This window comes from Mesocricetus auratus, unplaced genomic scaffold (genome assembly GCF_017639785.1).
Source record: "Mesocricetus auratus isolate SY011 unplaced genomic scaffold, BCM_Maur_2.0 Super-Scaffold_100007, whole genome shotgun sequence".
Classification (NCBI taxonomy): domain Eukaryota; kingdom Metazoa; phylum Chordata; class Mammalia; order Rodentia; family Cricetidae; genus Mesocricetus; species Mesocricetus auratus.
The window spans coordinates 49,904,253-49,928,750 of NW_024429191.1; the positions used below are offsets into that span (position 1 = coordinate 49,904,253).

A 24,498-nucleotide genomic window follows, 5' to 3' on the forward strand; every position below is an offset into this window, starting at 1 on the left:
TGTGTGTTGTACATTTGTGTAAAGCATGAGAAATACAAACTATCAATCAACTCTGAGAGACAGTGGAGCTTCTCTATCAAATTTTCAACCAAGATTTAATGCTTCATGCAAAAATAAATAATCCATCTCATTAGTTTTCAAATTTGCTGTCATCTTTAGAAAATGGCAAAATTATATTACAACAGTCATCTTTTCTTTAGTAATAATTTTTTAACTCTAACTTTTTATACATGTTACTATCAGTTCCCTCTTCCTCCCCTCCTCCTCAGACCCACAATGCTCCCAACCCCCCACCCCACTCCATCCCTCCTCCCCTCCCCAGGGAGGGTAAGGGCTTCCATACAAACAGCTGTCTTTTATTTATATTCAGTAGAATTGTTTGTTATGTTCACATATATCTACGTACCTAGATTTATGTAAAAATTATTTGGGAAAAGGGTTTGAGGGTAGAAAAAGTTTGAGAAGTCACTTTCCTTTCCTATTCATAAGACATCCTAAGACATTTGCTTTCCAGGGAAAGTATCCTCCCATTGTCTCCATTCCCATGTGCCCCAGCTCTGCGTGTATCGTCGAGGGTCAGGTGGGCTCTCAGGCCATAAGAGCCGTTTGTACAAGGCATGAATAGATTTGCTGGTTCCATCATCCCATATGGAGGTGGGATTCCTGTGTTAAGAAACTGATAAACAATAGTACGAAGGGTGGCTGAACAGAAGGCTCAGTGGTTCAGAGCCCTTGCTGCTATTGTAGAGGATCAGAGCACTGAGATCATCATCCCACATGAACATCTGGCTGGGGAAGATAAGAGGGAACAATGGGGTTCCCACGATGTCCTAGAAACAGTGCCATCATAAAGGCAATTCAGGTAGCCACTGGCTTATAGATGGAGAAACGTAAAGCCAAGGGAAGCCCAGGCAGAGCCAGGACTCAAAGGAGAATACTCAGTCCCCAGATGTCAGGATCACACAGAGACCCTGTGCTACTTGTCAAGGAGGTCCATGATCAGGTGAGGATGGGTCTCCTTCAGAGCTTGGTAGACTTGGTCTTTGCAGGCCCTGGTCCAGGACCGGCTGAGGCTGAAGAGCTTCCTCATCTTGTCTTGGTTGGTAGCCTCAGCCCTCACTGCCTCATACTCTTGTTCACTCAGCACCCGACTATGCAGCTTGTCCAAAAGAGGGTCCACGGATGTCACTCTGGCCACCAGCTGCTCCCGATGCTGGTCCAGGAAGTGTAGTGAGGCAGGAGCATCTAGGGGTGAAGTCGAGACTGGCACTGAGCATAGAAAGGCTCCTCCAGGTCTCCCACTGGCTGCCCACTTCTTGTTCTATTCAGGCATCTCATCTGTACCCCTGACTCCTTCCTTCATCTGGAGCCATTTGAAGAATATCTTTATCTTCTTGAAGCTAGTTACTAGTCTGACAATTAACCTGACGGGGGTGGGGTGTTCAGGTTGGGAGTTGGTGGAGTTATTGTCAACATGGGAAGCAGCCAGTGGGCATGGGAGGAACCCTGCCCTGGCATGCAACCTGTCCTGGTGAGGTTTGCAAGTGAGGTTCCCTCCTTTCTCACTGCTCTTCTCTAAAGGGTCAGATGATCTACCAGCATATACTGTTGGCTTCTATGACCTCTTATACCCATTACTGACCTTTGTGGGCTGCAGGGATCATGAGCGGTGCAGGTCTGAGGTCCCCTGGAAGAAAGAAGAGATGATGCATCTGTAATGATGCCTGTCGCCAACACTCAGTGTTCTCTGTGAAACTCCCAACCGTGCCTGACATTTGAGAATGATATAATCTGAAAATCTGGTAGAATCTGGAAGATGAACATTTCATTACTTACACAGGGATGATAAGCACCAGGCTTATCATCATAGAGAAGACATGTAAGTGAGCAATAGGCATTTTTTCCCACATAATCACAGCCTCAATTTTTTCCTAGACTGAATTTCCTGTGGAGGACTAACCAAGTCCCTTGGTGGTTTAAATCACTTGATATTTGATTCTGGGTGGAAAACTACCTTCTTGTCTTTGTTTGACTTGCATGCTTACAGCAGAGTCTGGTGGAAGAATGAAGATGAAGCAAGACTGAACGCATGGGGCCAGAGATTTGATTTTAGTAACAAGTGAAGGAGGGGAACAGGTTTCAGCTCATGAATAAGCCCCAAGGGTTTGAGAAGACTCTAAAGTCACTGTGCTCTAACAATTCAGGGAAGTCATCCCAAGGCCCCACTTTGTAGTATTGGTAGTCCTGCTTCCATTTGTATGAAGGGCGGATGACATTGCTTATACTCCATTCTACTTGGACCGTCTTGGTGCATCCTGACTTGTAGATAAACTGAAGCATCTAATGAAGAAAATGCCTGAGTGATCATGAATTTGAAAACTAAGATGTAAGATTGTGGAACAGGAGGACCATGGTTATAATCTTCTAGTTTCTGAATACTTTCCCATATGGAAAGGAACAGATCTTTTTTTTATTTATTAATATTTTTTTTATTTTCCATTTTAAATTTAGATAAGAAACAAGGTTGCTTCACAAGTCAGTACGAGGTCCCTCTCCCTTTCCCTCCCCTCCTCCCGTGCCCTCCCCCCCATCCCCCCCCGTTATCCCCTCATTCCCCCAGGGAGGGTGAGGCCCTCCATGGGGGTGTCCATAGTCTGTCATTTCATATAGGGCAGGGCCTAGACCCTTCCCCAAGAGTTCAGGGTGAGAGTGCACCTCACATTGTTCTATGGGAGTCCAGAGACCATGTGTATACTTGGGATGGGTACTGATCTGCTGTCCAAGGCTCAATAGATTACCTAGGCCTCCTCACTGACACCCAGATTCAGGGGGTCTTGATCAGTCCCATGCTGGATTCCCAGGCTGATGCCTGGGATTCAAGAGTTAACCTTTGTCTGGTCAGCTGTTTCTGGGGGTTCAACCAGCCCAGTCTTAATCCCTTTGATCATCAGTCCTCCCTCTCTGATACTGGCTTTCTTGAGTTCAGCTCAGTACTTAACCAGCCAGTAAATGAAGTTTCTGTTTCCCAGAAGGAACAGATCTTAATGAGCCCCGAAGAACAGAATTAAGAAAAACATGTGGAAAGGTTGGCTTAATATAAAGAAAAATAGCAACATTGCTCTCATCAACTAAGTATCACACTATGAGATGTGTATAAACATAATTTAACTCTTCAAAATATCCTACAGGCTACTTATTCTGATCTTCAATTAAGGAAGGTCAGTCTCAAATGAGTTAAGTCACTTTCCAAGATTGCCTGAGTGGTGGAGTGAGATTCAAACCCTGGCCAGATACTGGGGCAGGTTAGGTCACCTGTGGCTCACTCAGGTCAAGGCTGAGCAAAGTCTGTTCTTTGACCACAAGTGGAGCCTGTTTGTAGATGCTCAGGAGCAGGAACCACCAGGTTTGGGAGCTGACAAGGGCTGGGAATCTCCTGAGGTACTGATTAGGGGACCTTGGCTTTAGTGTTGTGTGCATTGGACTAAGACTGTATTGTTGACTGCAATTATGAAATGCCACTTATTTGTTTTCTCTTGTCCATGTGAGCTTGAAAATATAGATGACTTACGATAGCCAACAAACAAACAAATAAAAATAAACACAGATAAACAAAGAAATAATAAAACAAATTCTGGACAGAAAAACATAACCATGGAAATGAAAGTACTCTCCAACTTTAAGACAAACATCAAATAAATACATAGATCAAGGACTTAAAGATGGAACAACCCCCCCAGGCAATGCTAATTTTTTGGAAGATTCAATATTGTGAATATAGCCACCTATTAAAAGCACTCTACAGATTCAGTGCAGTCCCAATCATGATTACAGAGACATTCTTTACAAAAAGTGTGGAAAAAGTCCTGAAACACATGTGGAACCACAAGAGACATGGTACAGCCAAGGCAATCCTGAATAAAAACACTATTATAGGAAGCATCAGCACAACTTATTTCAAATTAATACTACTGCCATGGTAATTATAACAGTATGGTGTGCACACAAAACCCCAGGACACTGGAATAGAATAGAATAGATAAAAAACCTCACAACCACAGCTACAGGGCCTTTGACAAGGAAGCCAAAAATATACTCTGGAGCAAAGATAGCCTGTTCAACAAATGATACTGGAAGACCTACATAGCAACACTTTAAAAGACAGACTGGTTGCCTATACTTCTCCCTTAAAATGCCAACCCCAAATGACCAAAGACCTCAATGTGAGACCCAATCAATACCCTGAACCAGGTTGAGGAAAAGGTATGGATGAAGATGTAAAAAGAGCCATGCCCAGGATAGTGGGCAGAGGAGTCTTACATGAGAAGCCGAGAACTGAGGTCAGCACTCTGCTCATCTCCAACCTCGAATGCAGCCCCAAGTGAGAGCGAGAGCCCTTTCCCCCTTCCCTTTATCTCTCCTACCCCCACATACTTGTGACCATGCCCAAACTGGCGTGATCAGTGTTGCAGGTATGTGAGATCTCCCCCTACATATGGAGAACATTTCAACACAGCAGAACAAGTCAAGATTGTGTGAATTCCTGGTAGCACAGGAAGTAAATCTAATAGTTGACAAATCAGATCTCAGGACACTAAAATGCTCTATAGAGCAAAGGAAATGTAATTGAGTGAAGATGCAACAAAGAATGGGAGAAACTATTTCCCAGCTAACATCTGACAGAAGATTAGGAGCTAGCATACACACAGAATTCAAAAACCCAAGGAGATAACCCAACAACACGGTGGGCTATAGGAGGAACCAGAGATTTCTTAGAAGGAAAAATACACAGGATAGGAAACACTTAGCTATCTGGGAAGTGCAGGTTAAATTTCTTACGATTCCATCTCATCCCTTGAGAATATCTAATATCTAGGACACAAAGCTGGAATGGATGTAGGGAAAGTGGAACACGTATACACTTCCTGTGGGAGGGCAAACTAGTGAAGCCACTGTGGAAATCAATCTGCAAGCTTCTTAAGAACTAGAACTAGAACTCCTATATAACCCAGCCCTACCATTCCCAGTAATATATCTAAGGGAATTTATATCCTACTATGAATACATTTGCACGCCATGCTCTTTCAATCATGTACTGCTCACAGTAGCTAGGAAATGTGATCAGCCTAGACATCCATCAACAAATGATTAGATAATGAAATGTGTGGCACACATACAGAGACATTCTTTACAAAAAGTGTGGAAGTTTTATTCATGTGTGAAGAAAATGACATTATGAAAAGTGAGTATGCAAATTAGGAAAAACATCGAGCAAGGTAACCTGGGCCCAGAAAGAAAACACTATGTCTACCACATCAGTTTCTGTCCTGGAGTCTTTATTTTTGTGGTGTTAACATGGTGTGCCCCTACCAGAACACTAGAAATGGAGCATGGCCTTAGGGATAAAAGGAGGACAGAAATGTCATGATAAAATGAGGGTAGAGAGGGAATATTGGGGGCAGAAATGAAGACAGCATTTAAAAGTCACAAGGGAACCTGTATTTGGTAACCCAATATAAAAAAACATAAAAGACTTGGAATTCAAGACACCCCATGATGCTTGAAATGGGAGGTCTTAGTAGCAGTGAGTTTCAAAACAAAGACCCAGTTTCCAGGTGTGGGATATCTCCATAGGAGCTGTTGGGCAGGGAGTCCCTGGAGCTTCCCAAGACAATACGAATGCATTTCATTCTTTTTCATTCCCCATCAGAACTATTGGATGAGACCTTATGGTTGAAGCCCCAGGCATCATGGATACATAGTATGGATAATTCAAGTTGGAACTGAGTTGGAAGCTTCCTTCCTGTTGCTAAAGTTTCATACCATTATGCAGGCTGCAAAGGAAGAAAGGCATCAACAATAGTCTAACCCAGCTCTGTACTCTATATTCTTCAAACTGACTTGCCAGCAAGATGGTCCCATTGCTGCAATAGTGGCACAGCTGTGGTGGGAGTAACCTGTATTTCTAATTAAGTTTCAGCCCCACTTCTCAAGATATAATCCACCACTAACACTCTAAAGTTAGTAAAGCAAGCGAACCCGTATCTGTGGAGGTCTTAGTCCCTTGAGAGAAGCTACTATTGCTGCTTAGCTAAATGGACATAGTGTTAACTCTCTTCTAAAAATCAACGTTTATCCTGCAGACAAAGGCTACGTTCAGCATTCTCCAGAAAAACCTCCCTTTGCTGTGAATGGAGGTTAATGCAGATATCTATAGATGTTCAGGATAGTGAGAATAGGAGATGGTTGAGTACTCATCCTTATAAGTGGACATTTATACCACATCCTTGAGGCTATAGGAACATTGTGGAAGAGGAAGTGTAGCAACAGAAGACATGGAAAAGGGCTGTGAAATGTTGTCTTCTAAGCATGACATGACTAAGGCCATCGTGAACTCATAGCACCTGCACCTACTGTCTCTGAACCCACACAAGCAGAGTCTGCCCATCAGTCAGACACAGGGAAGCATCTCACAGGGACAGTGACACTTCCTGCTAAACCATTGGCAAATAATAGGCTATGGGGACAAGGGAGGAATACATCCCATCTGTATGCCTGCGGTGAGCTCGCTAGGTTTTCCTGGATAGTGCAAAACCCAGGGACACACAGATACTCCCAGATAAACTCTGTGGGACACAAAGCAAAACTTCATGAATGTGGGAAAGGGATTTGTATTAAAGAAGAGGGGCTGGCAGGAGTAGGAGGGAGATAAGAAGGTGTGTTTAAGGTGGAATTACTACAATGCATTGCATGTGTGTATAAAATTGTCAAAACACAAAATTTACTACTAAAAATTATGCATGGATTCCAGATTGAGTATCTCATGCTGGCAAAATCCCTTCATTTTAAACCCGAGATACAATGTGAACTGGAGCCAGATGCTTTTATGCTTCTCAAAATCTGTCACTTCAAGGGTAGTAGTTTTAGGACTGAGAAAATGGGTTTTATAGTATGTGGTGGTTTGGATATGATGCATTCTCTGACAATGATCATGTGCTGAAAGATGAGTACTGCAGCTGTAATCAGTCCTGGGAACTATGGTTTTATGAATGGATCTATACACTAATGCAATCATAATTGTGAGTAGTGAGAATGACAGTGAAAAACCATTGAAGATCACTCAGTTGGAGGAAGTAGGTCACTGGAGGCATGTCCTGGAATAGAAAATCTTGCAAGAATTTGTCCTTTCTTCTTCCTTCTCCTCCTCCTTTTATAACACTGCCTTTTTCTCTTTCACTCCCTCTCCCTTCTCTGCTTTGGAGCTACCAGGTGAACAGCATCCAATCTCACAAGCTCCCCATCCATGATATCCTGTTTCACCTCTGGCTCAAAGAGATGGAGGCAGCTGACCACGGTCTGAAACTTGGTTCTAAGTTCATGAGTCAAAACAAAACTTTCTCCCTTTAAAGTTGTTTATCTCATGTATTTTGTTACTACTGGGAAAAGCTTTCTAACACAGCATCAGATTTTAAACTGTGGTCAGACCACCTGTTAAGGATCGAGCAAAACCCACATGACTAAATCTATTTTGTGACATCAGGAATTAATGACAATACACCTTTTCCCACTCATTGCCTTTCTTCTGCTTTTTGGGTATCTGGACCTCAAGTAATTTTACCTGGTTTCAGCAAGGCTTCCCATATAAGATTCTTATGCTTCTTGTCTCGGATTTGCAGCTTAATCCTCGAATCCATGTGGCCAACGTAGATCTCAGAGAAGAGCTGGGATTCCCTGGGGCTCCTGTAACATAATACCAGTTCCTGAAGAGAGAAGAGAGAGTTGTCCTAAGAGAATCCACTACTCATCCTGGGAAGGAGCGCTGTCCCCATCCCTATGCTTTCTTGATCTTGCCCATCACATTAGACTCTGTCTATCTTATGCTCCAAGGTAACCCACTGCTTTGAACACACATCTTTATTCTGAAGGTTGAGGACCTAGCTAGAACCCCCAACATAATGGTTACTAGAAACCTGACAGGAAACAACTCAAGGAAGGGTTTATGATGCTTGGTTTTATGGTGTGAAATTCATGTGAGCTGGAGCTCCAGTCTTGGTGGCAGGAGCTTGCGGCATTGCTCTTTATATTTTTGAGGATCAAGAATCAGCAAGACTGATATGGGGAAGCAGGGCAGCAGGGCATGACTAAAAGCCTAAAAATTTGTCACTAAGACCTGCTTCTGATATCCAGGCCTCACATCTTTCGTTTCTACAAACTTCCAAAGTATTACCATTGTCTGGGGGACCAAGTGTTTAAATATTTACACCCATAGAAGACATTTCAGATTCAAACCTTAACCCCCATGGATGAGTGAGAGCTCAGCCTGAAAGTTCTGCTCACACAGCCTAAATCAGGCCTTGCTCTCTAAGCCATGTTGTGCTGGATCCTTCTCTGTGCCACACTGAATCAAACTCCTCAATTCTTCAAGCTTTCTATATTCATGTATAGTCCTTTAATTTGCTATCTACCAAACTTTGATGCATTCATGTTCATCCTAGTCCCAATTTCTTTCTATACAGTTTCAGCTTGTTACAAAGGCTTGTTACCCACTCCACAGGTTTCCCCAAGCCTGCCATCTGACCTTGAAGGGTAGCAAACACCTGGATGCTCACCGTTGGCATGATTTCCAGTTTCTCAGAACCAGAAATGATGTATCGTGAGCCAATGTAAAATGAGTCTTGTGGAGGTGGCTTGTTTATTTGCACGAATTGGAACTTCATTTCTTCATCATCAATGGCCTAGGAACATTACAGAGTGATTATCTAGACTTCTGGGCTACAACATCTTGTCTGAATAAGGCGAGATGCTCTTTTGGTACATTTGTCTGGGATGGGATGGTGACACCTCCTGGGAACCCTTCTGCCTTGTGTTCTGCCACATAGACTGTTGAATTTTTGGTTTCAGTCATGTTCATAGTGGAAACAGGATCTCTGCCAGAGAAGAAGAGAGTCGGCTACATGTTGGGCATGGAGCATTCCCATCCTTCTGATGGATGAAAAGAGGCCACAGAAGGCTGTGCAGAGGTTTGCAAAAGGGCAATAAAGGCAGTTGTAGGAGACTCTCGTGTGAGGGGGCAGAAAGAATGCAGAAACATTAACATCATGGTTCCCTTTATAGAACTGCATCCCCACTACCAGTTAAGAATCTCTCCAAGGGGCTCACTAGCTGCATCTCAGGTTCTCTGTCTGCCCACCCTGGCCCCACTTTTGAGGTCCTCAGTGTCACCTTCCGGATGGTGCAGTCGTTGGGGATCAGGTACAGATGAAGGGTGACCTCCTTGAGATTGAGGTGATAGTAGACCAGTGTGATGGAAGTGATGGGGATGAGGTGCCTGACAGCAGGGATCATTCTCACTAGAACTCCCATTGGGGAGAAGCTTGGGTTTTTCAGTACTGCGCAGTGCTGTTCCACCCTGGCTGGAATTTCTAGGACCATACCATGTTCTTGAAAGTGAGCCACACAGAACAAAGAGACGTCCACTTGTCCCTCTGTGAAAGAACAGATTCAAAGATGTAGATTTAGTGTTTCCATTGAGTCACATTTGTCTAGGAAGTAGTACTCTACAATTTAGGATAACTGTGATGGTTTGAAATGAGAATGGCCTCCATTGTAGCACTAACTCTAATTGGTCTTAGTAATAAAAACCCAGAGTCAGATACAGGGATTAAATGCTGAAAGATCAGAGAAGCAGAGACGCCAGCCACTAGTTCTTATGTCTACTAAATCCTCAGACCAAAAGGGCTATCCTGTCTCTATGAATTCTTAGACGGAATTCTGTCTCTATGAAACTAGACTGAATTCTCTGAGCTCCTGTCTCCTCTTGCTTTATATTTCTCTCTCTGACCAGCCACATTACTTCCTGCCTCCATGTCCCTAGTGCTGGGATTAAAGGTGTGAGCCACCACCACTTGGCTTTGTTTTTCTTTTAGACCGACTCAGTCTTGAATAACAGGGGTGGCCTTGAACTCACAAATATCCATCTGCCTCTGCTTCCCAAATGTTGGGATTAAAAGCATGTACCACTACTGCCTGGCCTCTATGGCTAACTAATGTAGTTAGCTCTGCACTATGATCTTCAGGCAAGCTTTATTTGTTAGATCACAAATAAAATATCACCACACTCCTTAGTGGAACTGTTTGGGGATGAGTAGGAGGTGTGGTCTTGTTGGAGGAGGTGTGTCACTGGGGTGGGCTTGGAAGTTTTAAAATTTGTGTTGCTTCCAGTTTCCTTTCTCTCCCTCCTCCTTGCAGATAAGGATGAAAGCTCTCAGCTACTGCTTCATTGCTGGGCCTGCCTGCCTGCTTTTTTTCATGCTCCCTGTCATGATGGTCATGGACTCTAACTCCCTAACTGTAATCATCCCAAAATATTTCTCCTATAAGTCGCCTTTTAGATTTATTTATTTTTCAACTATATATATATATATATATATATGAAACAAACTTGCTTCACATGTCAATCCCAGTTCCCTCTCCCTCCCCTCCTCCCTTGTCCCTTTAGCAGCCTCCCAACCCTCCCACACCATTTCCCAGGGAGGGTGAGGCCCTCCATGGGGTATCTCCAGAGTCTGTCATTTCATCCAGGGCAGGGTCTAGGCCCGCCCCCATGTGTCCAGGCTGAAAGAGCATCCCTCCATGTGGAATGGGCTCCCAAAGTTCTTTCAGACGCCATGGTAAATACTGATCTACTACCTAAGGCCCCAGAGATTGCTGAGGCCTCCTCACTAACACCACATTCAGGGTGTCTGGATCAGTCCCATGCTGGCCTCTCAGCCATCAGTCTGGAGTACAGGTCAGCTGTCTTTGTGGATTTCATCAGTATGGTCTTGACCCCTTTGCTCATCACTCCTCCATCTCTGTCATTGGGTTCCAGGAGTTCAGTTCAGTGTTTAGCTGTGGGTATCTGTCTCTGCTTCCATCAGTCTCTGGATGAAGGTTTGGCAGTGGCATTGTAGGCTGACACTCCCCTGATCCATGTCTAAAATCCATATATGAGTGAGTACGTACCATGTTTGTCTTTTTTTGTGACTGGGTTACCTCACTCAGGATGGTTTCTTCTAGTGCCATCCATTTGTCTGCAAATTTCAAGATTCCATTGTTTTTTTTTCTGCTGAATAGTATTCCATTGTTAAATGTGCCACATTTTCTCTATCCACTCTTCTGTTGTAGGGCATCTAGTTTTCTTCCAGGATCTGGCTATTACAAATAATGCTGATATGAACATAGTGGAACAGACGTTCTTGTTGTATGAAAGTGCATCTTTTGGGTATATGCCTAAGAGTGAAATTGCTGGGTCTTGTGGTAGACTGAGTCCCATTTTCCTGAGGAATCTCCATAAAAGAGAACTTCAGACCAATATCCCTCATGAACATTGATGCAAGGATTTATTTTTTTTGATGTTTATGAGAAAAAAGTGAACAAAACCCCCAAGTTTTATTAGTTAATCCCCAGTGAGAACACAGCAGAACAATTGACCATTTCCTCACCATCAATTCACAGGAGAGGTGAATGTGATCTGCTGTCAGTGGTCACTCATGTCAACTGCCCCTCATTGAAGCAGCTTTGTCTTTGTCCCTGGCTAGCTACTGGGAGAGCATTCACAGAGGTGTGGAGAGTCTTGTTGGTCTCATCCACAGATGCTATAAAGAATACATCCTCAGAGGCCACTATCAGACAACTGACAACCAGTAGGTTCTCTGAGGTGCTGCCATCAGCGGCTCCAGTGTCTTGGGGTTGGCAGTGTCCACTAACGTGCTTGTTGCAGGATGGAGGTTGCTGTTATGAAAGAGACCTGAGAGTACCTACCTTTGTTCACTGAAGACAAAGCTGGATGATCCCTGGATTGGTTAATGTCATATTCGAGCTTGATGAAATCTAGAATCACCTTGGGTACAGGCCTCAGGGCATGATAGGAGGTTATCTTGATTGGGTCAATGATTTGGAGAACCTGCCCTCCGTGGGATCCGTGCACTAGGACCCAGGGCTGTCTAATGTGGAGAAGGTCATATGAGCACAGCATTTGGTGGTTTAGCTCCCTCTGTTGACACAAGTTTACCAGGCACCGCTAGCTTCATGTCCTCAGACTTCCATGTCATGATAAATTGCTTTATTTTTTTTAACTGTGAGGCAAAATAAATCTTTCCTCTAAGTTTCTTTGGTTAGGTATTTTGCTTGAGCTACAAGGAAATGAATGTGCACAGAAAATTGATAGTGGGAGTTGAGTAGCTGCTGTAAAAAACCTGATCATGTGGTTCTTAGGCCTTTGGAACTGTTTTGTGGCTGGGATGTAGAAGAGTTTTGAACTCAGGACTAAGGAAGCACTTCTATGCTGAGCACAGATTATGGGGGACATTATGGTTAGATCCGCCCTCTTGAACCTACTCTTCATCTTCATCACCATGTACAAATGCCATCTTTTTCTGCGGTGAGCTGGATTCTCCTGGTCTCTATGGGGGCCCTATTGTGCTTCTCGGAGCAGGAGAGGAAGTTGGTCTCACCAGCCATTTGTACAGTCCTTGGTTCTCTTTTTTTCTTGCTGCCTTTCCAGAGTCTGGGTGTGGGTAGTCTAGGCTGCTCTTGAACTCTAAATTCTCCCCCCCACCAGCCTCTAGAGAGTTGGGATCACAGGCTGTAGTAATGCCTTTCTTTATGAGATGACTCACTGGAAACCTTGCACTTATTAAAATACCCTCTGAAGGAATCTTTGGTGATGACTGAGGTTGGGACACTTTATGAGCCCCCCTCTTCTCTTAGGAAGGCCCCCTTCTGTGGCTCCAGTTCCTAAATGGAATCTGGTAACATAATTTTCTCCCTGCATGTAGAAGTGTAATGGCTCACAGTGTTGGTAGACCCTCGGTACTAAATGTTTCTTGTTAACCTCATTATTGTCACTTTGCAGCAATCTCTTCTAATTGCTCAATTTATTCTCAGTTCCTTGCTGGTTCCCTGAAGGACATGGTGTATAAAGAGCACTTAATAATCACTAGTTAATATTGCTACTAAGGACATCACTTTTCACTTAGGAACTCCTTAGGAGACACATGCTTCAAAGAAGATTCATTAGACAAGAAGGGATGAAAAATATCTCAGCATTCACTTCTATAGCCCACTCTGTCTCACTAAGGAAGCCATGAGACCTTTCCTCATCACCATCATCCTACAGTCTACTATATGACCTGTCAAGTCCTCCCATTAGCACCACCCTCCTCCCTATCCTTCCCTTGGTTACCTTGGAGAGCCACAAAGTGAGGGAGATGTACAGCAGCCACAGCTCCCTGCTCAGCTTTGATGTCAAACAGAGGCCCAGCCACCATGTGCCTGTGTCGCAAATGAGTTTGGTCCAGATATTGGGTCTAGGCACAGAATTCAATCTCAATTATCACTGCCCTTGTCACCACAAAGTGTAGTCCTATGTTGGGACAGTGATAGGAACCAGGCACTGGGAATTGAAATCTAGAAGAGGAAGAGGCAGAGGCAAACACCAGTGAATACCAGCTCTGCTTATCTGCTAAGTGCAGACCTAGTGTAGGCCTGGGGATACCATAGACTTCAGCTAGGTGGCTCTGAGCTTTGTTTCCTCTACTGTCTGTAGGTAGATTACTAAGAAAGCCACTTAACCCTCAAATCTGTTTTCTCATCTGTACATGGGGACAATGGCAACACCATCTCCTAGATTCGTGAGTGCCGAGTGACCTAGAGCAAACCTACAGGTAACACACACCTGGAGCAGTTAGCTATTCCTGTGATGCTGATGATGAGGGTGATGAAATAGGTGTTTGTGTGTGTGTGTGTGTGTGTGTGTGTGTGTGTGTGTGTGTGTGTGTGTGTGTGTGAAGTTCTGGGGATCAAGCTATGACCTTGTGCACATTAGGCAAAGATTCTACTACTGAGGCTCATCTTCAATTTTTAGTTTATATTCTTAAAGTATATTTCACAAATATAAGAGTCCATCTGCTAATATAGGTGATGAATCTTTGGCCCTGACATAGTGCTTCACCAAGATCTTCAGTGATTTCTTAAAGGCTTCCTGTTTGGTGACAGATGGGTGACAGTTTTCCAGCTGATAGAGTGACTGTGACTGTGTTGGAGGAGGGTAGCAGGTTATGGAAGACACCGTGATTGTGTATATAATCACTCATTATTCTTGGGACTATAATTGTTGGAGGCCTGGGCTGCTGCATGCATCTTCATGTTCTCAGTTCCTGTTGGGTTCTTGGCACACAGTGGAGGTTAGTGAAGCAGGAGTGCAGAGACTGTATGAATTTAAGGGAAATCTAAGAGACAGGAGAAACCAAATATAACGAGGAGAGGAATGCTGTTTACACCATGAATAGAATAAGAGCAGAAACTTCAAATTTCATGTCATGAGCAAAGTTGGGCACAGACTGGTTACATGGAATGAAGGACTCCTGTCAGCTCTGTTGTTGTGGTAGTGGTGAACTGGCCATGGAAGACGAGGTTCTGTCATAACTATGGGGGTGCATAGTGAAATGTTTGTGGGTGAAGTCACCTGATGTCCTGGACTCACAATACTGTGATGGTGATGACAAGGGAGGAATGTAAGCAGTTGAAACAGACTTGGAAGAAATGGTTGCTTGGAATTGAGTCATTGGTCAGGGAAGTTCTTATGCTCTCCAGTTTTGTAAATGTTTGAAAATTTTTATGAAAAAACCTTTACTATTTTAACACTCCAAGCTTCTTTGTCTTAGTCTTGCCTCCTGCATTGATGAGGGGAGGAGGAGGCACGGTAGAGACTAGGTGAAAAGTGTGGCTAGTGTGCTGGGGAAAGTCACCTTTTCCATGCAGAGCTCACTCACCGGTACAGGTTCCTCTCTCTGTCAACCACCTCAGTAGCCACAGGCCCTGTAGGGCCCCAGAAGTCATCGTCAGTCCCCCGTGGTTCTATGTGCCTGTGTCCTGGAGAGTCAGGAGAAGATGGACGGAAGGTCTTTAGTGGTGTAAGTTGTGAGCACACTGCTCTACAAGAGGCTCATTTCCCCAGCTTTCCTTAGTAGTGGACCATGGATGAACTCATTTCCACGTCTTACAGCCTAGGCTTAGGCTGGAGGTACATATGCAGTTTTTATCACCGTTCTCCAGACGACCAGCATGATATATATATATATATTGTTTATTGTCTTTCTACCCTTCTTTCTGACCAACCATCTCACCCATAATACCTGCTTCCACACCAACCCTTGTGCTTTCCTTTTAAAATTTTATTTATTCATTTTACATATCAACCACAGTTCCCCTTTTCCCTATTTGCAGATGATAGTATACATAAGTGACCTCCAAAATTCTATCAGTGAACTCCTACAGCTGATTAACACCTTCACCAAAGTATCTGGATGCAAAATTAACTAAAAAAATCAGTAGTCCTCCTATATACAAATGATAAACTGGCTGAGAAAGAAATCAGGGAAACAACACCCTTCACAATAGCCACAAATAATACAAAATATCTTGGGGTAACTCTAACCAAGCAAGTGAAAGACGTGTATAACATGAACTTAAATTCTTTGAAGAAAGAAATTGGAAAAGATATCAAAAGATGGAAAGAACTCCTATGCTCATGGATAGTTAGGATTAACATTAAAAATAGTCACTTAAATGGCAATCTACAGATTCAACGCAATTACCATCAAAATTCCATCACAATTCTTTTTTGTTTCTTTTTAAATTTTAGAAACAATCTTATTTACATATTAATTCCCCCATTTCCTCACCCTCCCATCCACCCATGCCCCCACCAAAACCCCTAAAGCACCCCCCACACTCCCCAAATACAGTGAGGCCTACCATGGGGATCATCAAAGTCTGTCACATCATTTTGTGTATCTGGGCTGCAATAGTATCCCTCCATAGGGAATGGGCTCCAGAAGTCTATTTGTGCACTAGGGAGAAACACTGGCTCCACTGTTAGAGGTCCCATAGACTTCCCAGGCCCCCTAGCTGGTACCCACATTCAGAAGGCTTGGTTTGACCTTGAAAGACCAACACTCAACTTCATATGGGAAAACAAAAAACCCAGGATAGCTAAAACAGTCCTGTACAATAAAAGAACTTTTATTGTTCTTTTAGTGGAGGTATCATTGTCCCTGATTTCAAGCTGTACTACAGAACAATTGTAATAAAAACCACATTGTACTGGCATAAAAATAGATACATTGGTCAATATAGTTGAATCAAAGACACAGAAGTAAATCCACACACCTATGGTCACTCGGTTTTTGACAAATAAACCAACATTATACAACGGAAAAAAGAAAGCATCTTCTATAGATGGTGCTGGTTTAAGTGGATGCCTGCAAGTAAAAGAAAGCAAATAGATCCATACCTCACCCTGCACAAAGCTTAAATCCAAGTGGATCAAAGGACTCATCAAGAAACTACATACACTAGACATGGTAGAAGCAAAAGTGGTGACTAGACTTGAACACACTGACATGGAGACAACTTCCTAAACAGAACACCAATAGCACAGACACTAAGACCAACAATTAATAAACAGGACCTAATGAAACTAAAAGCTTCTGTAAGGCAAAAGACACCATCAATAGGACAAATGTGGGCCACAGAATGCAAAAAGATCTTCACCAACTCCATATCTGACAGAGAGCTAATATCCAAAATATATAAAGAACTCAAGAAACTAGACATCAACAAACTAAACAATCCAATTAAAAACCAGGGCACAGATCTAAACAGAGACTTTGCAACAGAGGACTCTCAAATGACTGAGAAACAAAGAAATGTTTAATATCTTTAGCTATTGCAGAAATGCAAATCAAAATGGCACTGAGATTCTATCATACACCTGTCAGAATGGCTAAGATCAAAAACACAATTGACAGCTTATGCTGGAGAGGATGTGGAGCAAGGGGAGCCCTCCTCCACTACTGATGGGAGTGCAAATTGGTACAGACACTTTGTGTCACGACTGCTGCGCGGCCTGTGTCCGAGAACGTGCGGAGGGTGTCGGGTATTGATAACACAGAGACTCGTTTAATGATATAAAGAGAACTTTAAACAGGCTCCAAAAAGGTTCAAGAAAAACTTCCTAAGAAAGGCTCCCACCAGAGAAGCCTCTGCTCTCTCCTCTCCCCTGGCTGGTTCTGCTCTGACACCAGAGGTGGATGTGTGTGGGTTTTTGAAGGTGCGGTTAGTCTCTGGACAAGGTCGAGGTCAGGGCGGTTTCCGTGGGAAGGCCTTTCCCAGGAACTTATTGTATCATTTTTAGTAAACAGGTTTTTACTAAACATTGTCTTACAGCTGCCTACTCCCAGGCAGAAGGGGAAGTGGCCAGGAACTTATTGTATCGTTTTTAGTAAACATGCTTTTACTAAACATTGTCTTACAGCTGCCTACTCCCAGGCAGAAGGGGAAGTGGGTCTCTGCTCAAGGTCTGGTGTTCCCACAACTTTGGAAATCAGTATGGCTGTTTCTCAGAAAATTGGGAATCAACCTACCTCAAAACCCAGCTATACCACTCTTGGGCATTTAACCAAAGGACACTCCATCATACCACAAGGACACTTAATCAGCAATGTGCCTAGCAACTTTATTCATAGTAGTCAGAAACTGGAAGCAACCTAGATGTCCCTCAAAAGAACGGATAAAGAAAATGTGGTACAATTACCTAATGGAGTATTACACAGCTTCTAAAAACATGGTCATCAGGAGATTTTCTGGCAAATGATGGAACTAGAAAAGACCATCCTGAGTCTAGACCAAGAAAGACAAATATAGTATGTACTTACCTGTAAGTGAATATTAGCTGTGAAGTAAAGGAGAACCATGCTACAACCCAAAGGCCCAGAGAAACAAAATAACAAGGAGGGCTCAAGCAGAAGGATGTATGAATCTCACTGTGAAGGAGAAATAGAATGGACACTGCTAGTGGCTGGTGGGAGGTACCTGGAAGGAGGATAGGAATGGGAGCAGGAGGAATAAGTTGGGGGAAGATGGAGAGACAACTGGAATCTGATGGCTTGTCTGGGATGAGCTGGAAACCTAAAGCGATGGAAACTCTCAGTACTCTCTGAGGGTGACCCTAGCTAAGACTCCTAGTGACAGGGGATAGGAGCCTGAATCAGTCATCTCCTATAACAAGCAAGACCTCCAGGGAAGGGCCTGAAACACCAACCGGACCACAAACCCTTCGACCTACAGTCTGTCCTGCCTACAAGGTGTGCTGGGGTACAAACGGGACAGAAACAGTGGGAGTGACCAGCTAAGGACTGGCACAGCTGGAGGCCTGTACCCTGAGAGGGAGCTCTCCACAGAGGGCCAAGACCCAGAAGTGGGGTACCCCAGAGACCTAGAACAGAACCAAACACAAATGGCAAAAGTGTCAATAAAATTATTTCTAATGGGAGTCCAGCTTCAGGTGAGATTGGGTCTCCGGCAGAGACCGCCCGCCCAACACCCATCCCCTTGATCTTCCGGGGCCAATCCAGGCATCCAGAAGACCCGCCCACACAGGAAAGACATCAGCCCTTCCAAGACCCCAACCCCAGCGAGTCCAGCTTCAGGAAAGACATCAGCCCTTCCAAGACCCCAACCCCAGCGAGTACAGCTTCAGGAAAGACATCAGCCCTTCCAGGCCCCAAACTCCGTGTCAGCAGCCCCAGCTTCAGCTTCAGGAAGGAAGGAGACCAGTGGAGATGAAAAGACCCCACCAGCACCCACTGGAAGAAGAGATGGGAAGAAGACAGAATAAGAGCTCACTCAGCAATAGAAACACCAACAAGACCCCACCAGAATCTAGGGATCCAACACCAGCAAGACCCGAAAAGCACTACATAGACGAAGAAGAGGAGACAGACATTAAAAATTATTTCATGAAGATGATGGAGACCCTCAAAGAAGAAACGAGGAAATCTCTTAAAGAAATAGAAGAAAAAACAAACAAAAAAAATCCATGAAATGGGGGAAAAATTCAAGAAATAAACAAATCTCTCAAAGAATCTAAAGAGCACCAAGAAAAAACAACCAAAAAAAATTAAGGAAACAACTCAAACAGTTGAAGGATTGAAAGCTGAAATAGAAACGATAAAGAAAACACAGAATGAAGGGATGCTGGAAATAGAAAAGCTGGGTAAACGATCAGGAACTACAGATGCAAGTATCACCAATAGAATACAAGAGATAGAAGAGAGAATCTCAGGTGTTGAAGACTCATTAGAGGATATAGAGTCGTCAACCAAAGAAAATCAAAACCAACAAATCCTTAACACAAAATATCCAGGAAATATGGGACACCGTGAAGAAGCCAAACCTGAGAATAATAGGTATAGAAGAAGGTGAAGAAATACAACTCAAAGGTACAGAAAACATATTCAACAAAATCATAGAAGAAAACTTCCCTAACCTAAAGAAAGATATGCCTATGAAAATACAAGAATCTTACAGAACACCAAATAGGCTTGACCAGAAAAAGAAGTCACCTCACCATATAATAATCAAAACATCAAACCTACAGAGTAAAGAGAAAATATTAAGAGCAGCTAAAGAAAAAGGCCAAGTAACATACAAAGGCAGACCTATCCGAATTACACCTGACTTCTCAATGGAAACAATGAAAGCCAGAAGATCTTGGACAGATGTCCTACAAACGCTAAGGGAACAAGGATGCCAACCCAGACTACTATATCCAGCAGAGCTCTCAATCACCATAGATGGAGAAAACAAAATATTCCATGACAAAGCCAGATTTAAACAATATGTATCCATGAATCCAGCTCTACAGAAAATGCTAGAAGGAAAACCTAGATCCAAGGAAGATAACTACATTCACAAAGACACAGGCAATATATAATACCACTTTACAAAACACCAAAAGAAAAAGGGAGGAGAAACTACACAAAATAACTTCACTAACAATAAATCAAGCACAAACAAGGATCATCAATCAATGGTCATTAATATCCCTCAATGTCAACGGCCTCAACTTGCCTATAAAATGACACAGACTAGCAGAATGGATACGAAGACAGAACCCTTCCTTCTGCTGCATACAGGAAACACATCTCAACATCAAAGACAGACGTTATCTCAGAGTAAAGGGTTGGGAAAAGATCTTCCAATCAAACGATCCCAAGAAACAAGCGGGTGTAGCAATCCTAATATCTAACAAATTAGACTTCAAATTAAAATCAATCAAAAGAGATGAAGAAGGACACTTCATATTCATCAAAGGAAAAATACATCAAGACGAAGTCTCAATTTTAAACATCTACGCCCCAAATACAAAGGCACCTACATTCGTGAAAGAAACATTACTGAAGCTCAAAATGCACATAAAATCTCACACACTAATAGTAGAAGACTGCAACACTCCGCTCTCACCACTAGACAGGACCTTCAGACAGAAACTTAACAAAGAAACAAAAGAACTAATAGAAGTTATGACCCAACTGGGTTTAACAGACATCTATAGAACATTCCACCCAAATACAAAGGGATATACCTTCTTCTCGGCACCACATGGAACCTTCTCTAAAATCGACCACATACTTGGCAATATATCAAACCTCAGCAGCTACAAAAAAATTGGAATAACTCCATGCATCTTATCTGACCACCATGCTTTAAAATTAGAATTCAACAACAACACAAATTGCAGAAAACCTACAAACTCATGGAAATTGAATAATGCTCAACTGCACCATCCCTGGGTCAAAGAAGAAATAAAAAAGAAATTAAAGACATCCTCGATTTCAATGAGAATGAAGACACAACATACCCAAACCTATGGGACACTTTGAAAGCAGTGCTGAGAGGAAAGTTTATAGCACTAAGTGCCCACATGAAAAAACTGGAGAACAGTCATACTAGAGAATTAATAGCACAGCTGAATGTTCTAGAACAAAAAGAAGCAAACTCCCCCAGGAGGAGCAGATGCCAGGAAATAATCAACTTGAGGGCTGAAATCAATCAAGTAGAAACCAGGAAAACACTGAGAAGAGTCAATGAAACAAAGAGTTGGTTCTTTGAGAAAATCAACAAAATAGATAAACCTCTGTCCAAACTAACCAAAAGACAGAGAGAGCATGCTAATTAACAAAATCAGGGATGAAAAAGGGGACATAACAACGGACTCTGAGGAAATCCAGAGAATCATCAGGGCATACTTTGAAAATCTGTACTCCACAAAATTTGAAAATTTAAAGGAAATGGACAATTTTCTGGATAGATATCACTTGCCAAAACTAAATCAAGAACAGATAAACAATCTAAACAGACCTATAACCCCTAATGAAATAGAAGCAGTCATCAAAAGTCTCCCAAACAAAAAAAGCCCAGGCCCAGATGGCTTCAGTGCAGAATTCTACCAGAAATTCAAAGAAGAGCTAATTCCAATACTCCTCAAAGTATTCCACACAATAGAAGCAGGAGGCTCACTGCCAAACTCTTTTTACGAGGCTACAATTACCTTGATACCCAAGCCACAGAAAGCCACAACTAAGAAAGAGAACTATAGACCAATTTCCCTCATGAACATCGTTGCAAAAATACTCAATAAAATACTCGCAAACTGGATTCAAGAACACATCAGAAAAATAATCCACCATGATCAAGTAGGCTTCATCCCAGGAATGCAGGGATGGTTCAACATTAGAAAATCTATCAATGTAAGCCATCATATTAACAAACTGCGAAAGAAAAACCACATGATCATCTCACTAGATGCTGAAAAAGCCTTTGACAAAATCCAGCACCCCTTCATGATAAAGGTCCTAGAGAGATCAGGGATAACAGGAACGTACCTGAATATAATAAAAGCAATATACAGTAAACCAACAGCTAACATCAAACTAAATGGAGAGAAACTCAAAGCAATTCCTCTAAAATCAGGAACAAGACAAGGCTGTCCACTCTCTCCATATCTCTTCAATATTGTACTTGAAGTTCTAGCTACAGCAATAAGACAACAAAAGGAGATAAAGGGGATACAAATAGGAAAAGAAGAAGTCAAACTTTCACTATTTGCAGATGATATGATAGTTTACATAAGTGACCCAAAAAACTCCGCAAGGATACTCCTAGAGCTGATAAACACCTTCAGCAATGTGGCAGGGTACAAGGTAAACTCAAAAAAATCAGTAGCCCTATTATATACAGATGATGAAGTGACTGAGAAAGAAATCAGAGAAACATCACCCTTTACAACAGCCAAAAACAGCATCAAATATCTTGGGATAATGTTAACCAAGGAAGTGAAAGACCTGTATATCAAGAACTTTGTGTCCTTAAAGAAAGAAATCAAAGAAGATACCAGAAAATGGAAAGATCTCCCATGCTCTTGGATTGGTAGGATCAACATAATAAAAATGGCAATCTTGCCAAAAGCAGTCTACAGATTCAATGCAATCCCTATCAAAATTCCATCACAATTCTTCAAGGACCTGGAAAGAACATTAATCAACTTTATATGGAAAAGCAAAAGGCCCAGGATAGCCAAAACAACCCTATACAATAAAGGAACTTCAGGAGGCATCACCATACCTGACTTCAAGCTCTATTATAGAGCTATAGTCCTGAAAACAGCTTGGTATTGGCACAAAAATAGGCAGGTAGACCAATGGAACAGAATCGAAAGTCCTAATGTTAACCCACACACCTATGAACACTTGATTTTTGACAAAGAAGCTAAAACTGTACAATGGGAAAAAGAAAGTATCTTCAACAAATGGTGCTGGCATAACTGAGTACTGTATGCAGAAGACTGCAGATAGATCCATGTTTATCGCCTTGTACAAAACTTAAGTCCAAATGGATCAAAGATCTCAACATAAATCCAGCCACCCTGAAACTTTTAGGAGAGAAAGTGGGAGATACTCTTCAACAAGTTGGTACAGGAGACCACTTCCTAAACCTAACACCAGTAGCACAGCCACTGAGATCGACAATTAACAAATGGGACCTTCTGAAACTAAATAGCTTCTGTAAGGCAAAGGACACAGTCAAAAAGACAAAAAGGCAGGCCACAGAATGGGAAAAGATATTCACTAACCCTACATCTGACAGAGGGCTAATCTCCAAAATTTACAAAGAACTCGAGAAGCAAGTCTCCAAAACACCAAAGGATCCAATAAAAAGGTGGGGTACAGAACTAAATAGAGAATTCTCAATAGAGGAGGCTAAAATGGCCAAGAGACACTTAAGAAAGTGCTCAACATCCTTAGTCATCAGGGAAATGCAAATCAAAACAACTCTGAGATACCATCTTACTCCTGTCAGAATGGCTAGAATCAAAAACACCGAAGACAATTTATGCTGGAGAGGATGTGGTGAGAGAGGAACACTCCTCCACTGCTGGTGGGAGTGCCGACTCATACAGCCTCTTTGGAAATCAGTATGGAGATTCCTCAGGAAAATGGGAATTAATCTACCACTAGACCCAGCAATTCCACTCTTAGGCATTTATCCAAATGAGGCAGGTTCATACAACAAGGGCATCTGCTCCACTATGTTCATAGCAGCATTGTTTGTAATAGCCAGAACCTGGAAGCAACCTAGATGCCCCTCAACTGAAGAGTGGATAGAGAAAATGTGGTACATTTACACAATGGGGTATTACTCAGCAGGAAAAAACAATGGAATCTTGAAATTCGCAGGGAAATGGATAGCACTGGAAGAAACCATCCTGAGTGAGGTAACCCAGTCGCAAAAAGACAAACATGGTATGTACTCACTCATATATGGATTTTAGACATGGATCAGGATAGTGCCAGTCTGCACTTCCACAGATAGAGAGTCTGGGAAACAGGAAAGAACCTAAAAGATATGCATATATGCATAGTACCCAAGAGAAGAGGATTGAGACAAGATCCTCTGAATGGATGGGGAACACGGCGAGGGGTGGGGGGAGTGGGACCCGGGAAGAAGAGAGGGGGTGAAGAGGAAGAGAGTTGGTCATGGGGGAACAGGAAGTTGAGTGAGTGGGGGTAGAATAGGGGGAAGAGGGAATCATAGGATCGAAGACAGATCAGGCACCAGAGTGACCTCGAGTGATCTAAAGGGATAACACCAATTGGCAAGCTAAGCAATAGTGGAGAGACCACCTCGAATGCCCATTCCTGATAATGAACTTGATGTCTATAACCATCCGGGAACCTTCATCCTGTGACTGATGGAAGCAGAGGCAAACACACAATTAATCACTGAACTGAACCCAAGGAACCCAGTGACAGAGAGAGAGGAGTGATGAGCAAATTGGCAAAGAATGGGCTGGCAAAACCAGCAGAGACAGCTGATCTGAACAGGGGAGAGCTCTTGGACCCCAGACCGACAGTGGGGAGGACAGCCTGGATCCCCCAAATGTGAGTGTCGGCGAGAAGGCCTGGGCAACCTATGGGGCCCTGAGCTGTGGATCAGTGTCTATCCCTGGAATACAAACAGTCATCGTGTGCCTATAGCAAAAGAGGGATGCTCCCTCAGCCTGGACTCTTAGGGGAGTGCCTGGACCCTACCCAGAGTGAAGTGACAGACTCTAGA

At 42.9% G+C, this 24,498-nt stretch overlaps 1 protein-coding gene across 1 annotated transcript in view; it reads right to left on the reverse strand.

The window, feature by feature from the left end:
- Nucleotides 1-335: 335 nt before the first annotated feature.
- LOC106020903 (NACHT, LRR and PYD domains-containing protein 1a-like) overlaps nt 336-24,498 on the reverse strand; it is a 65,662-nt gene continuing 41,499 nt past the window's right edge. Inside the window, 7 exon segments of the mRNA XM_013111425.3 lie at nt 336-1,245; nt 1,643-1,687; nt 7,616-7,757; nt 8,607-8,732; nt 9,220-9,482; nt 13,223-13,446; nt 14,811-14,910. Of these exon segments, the coding sequence (XP_012966879.3) occupies nt 977-1,245; nt 1,643-1,687; nt 7,616-7,757; nt 8,607-8,732; nt 9,220-9,482; nt 13,223-13,446; nt 14,811-14,910 (1,169 nt within the window). The 3' untranslated portion in view covers nt 336-976.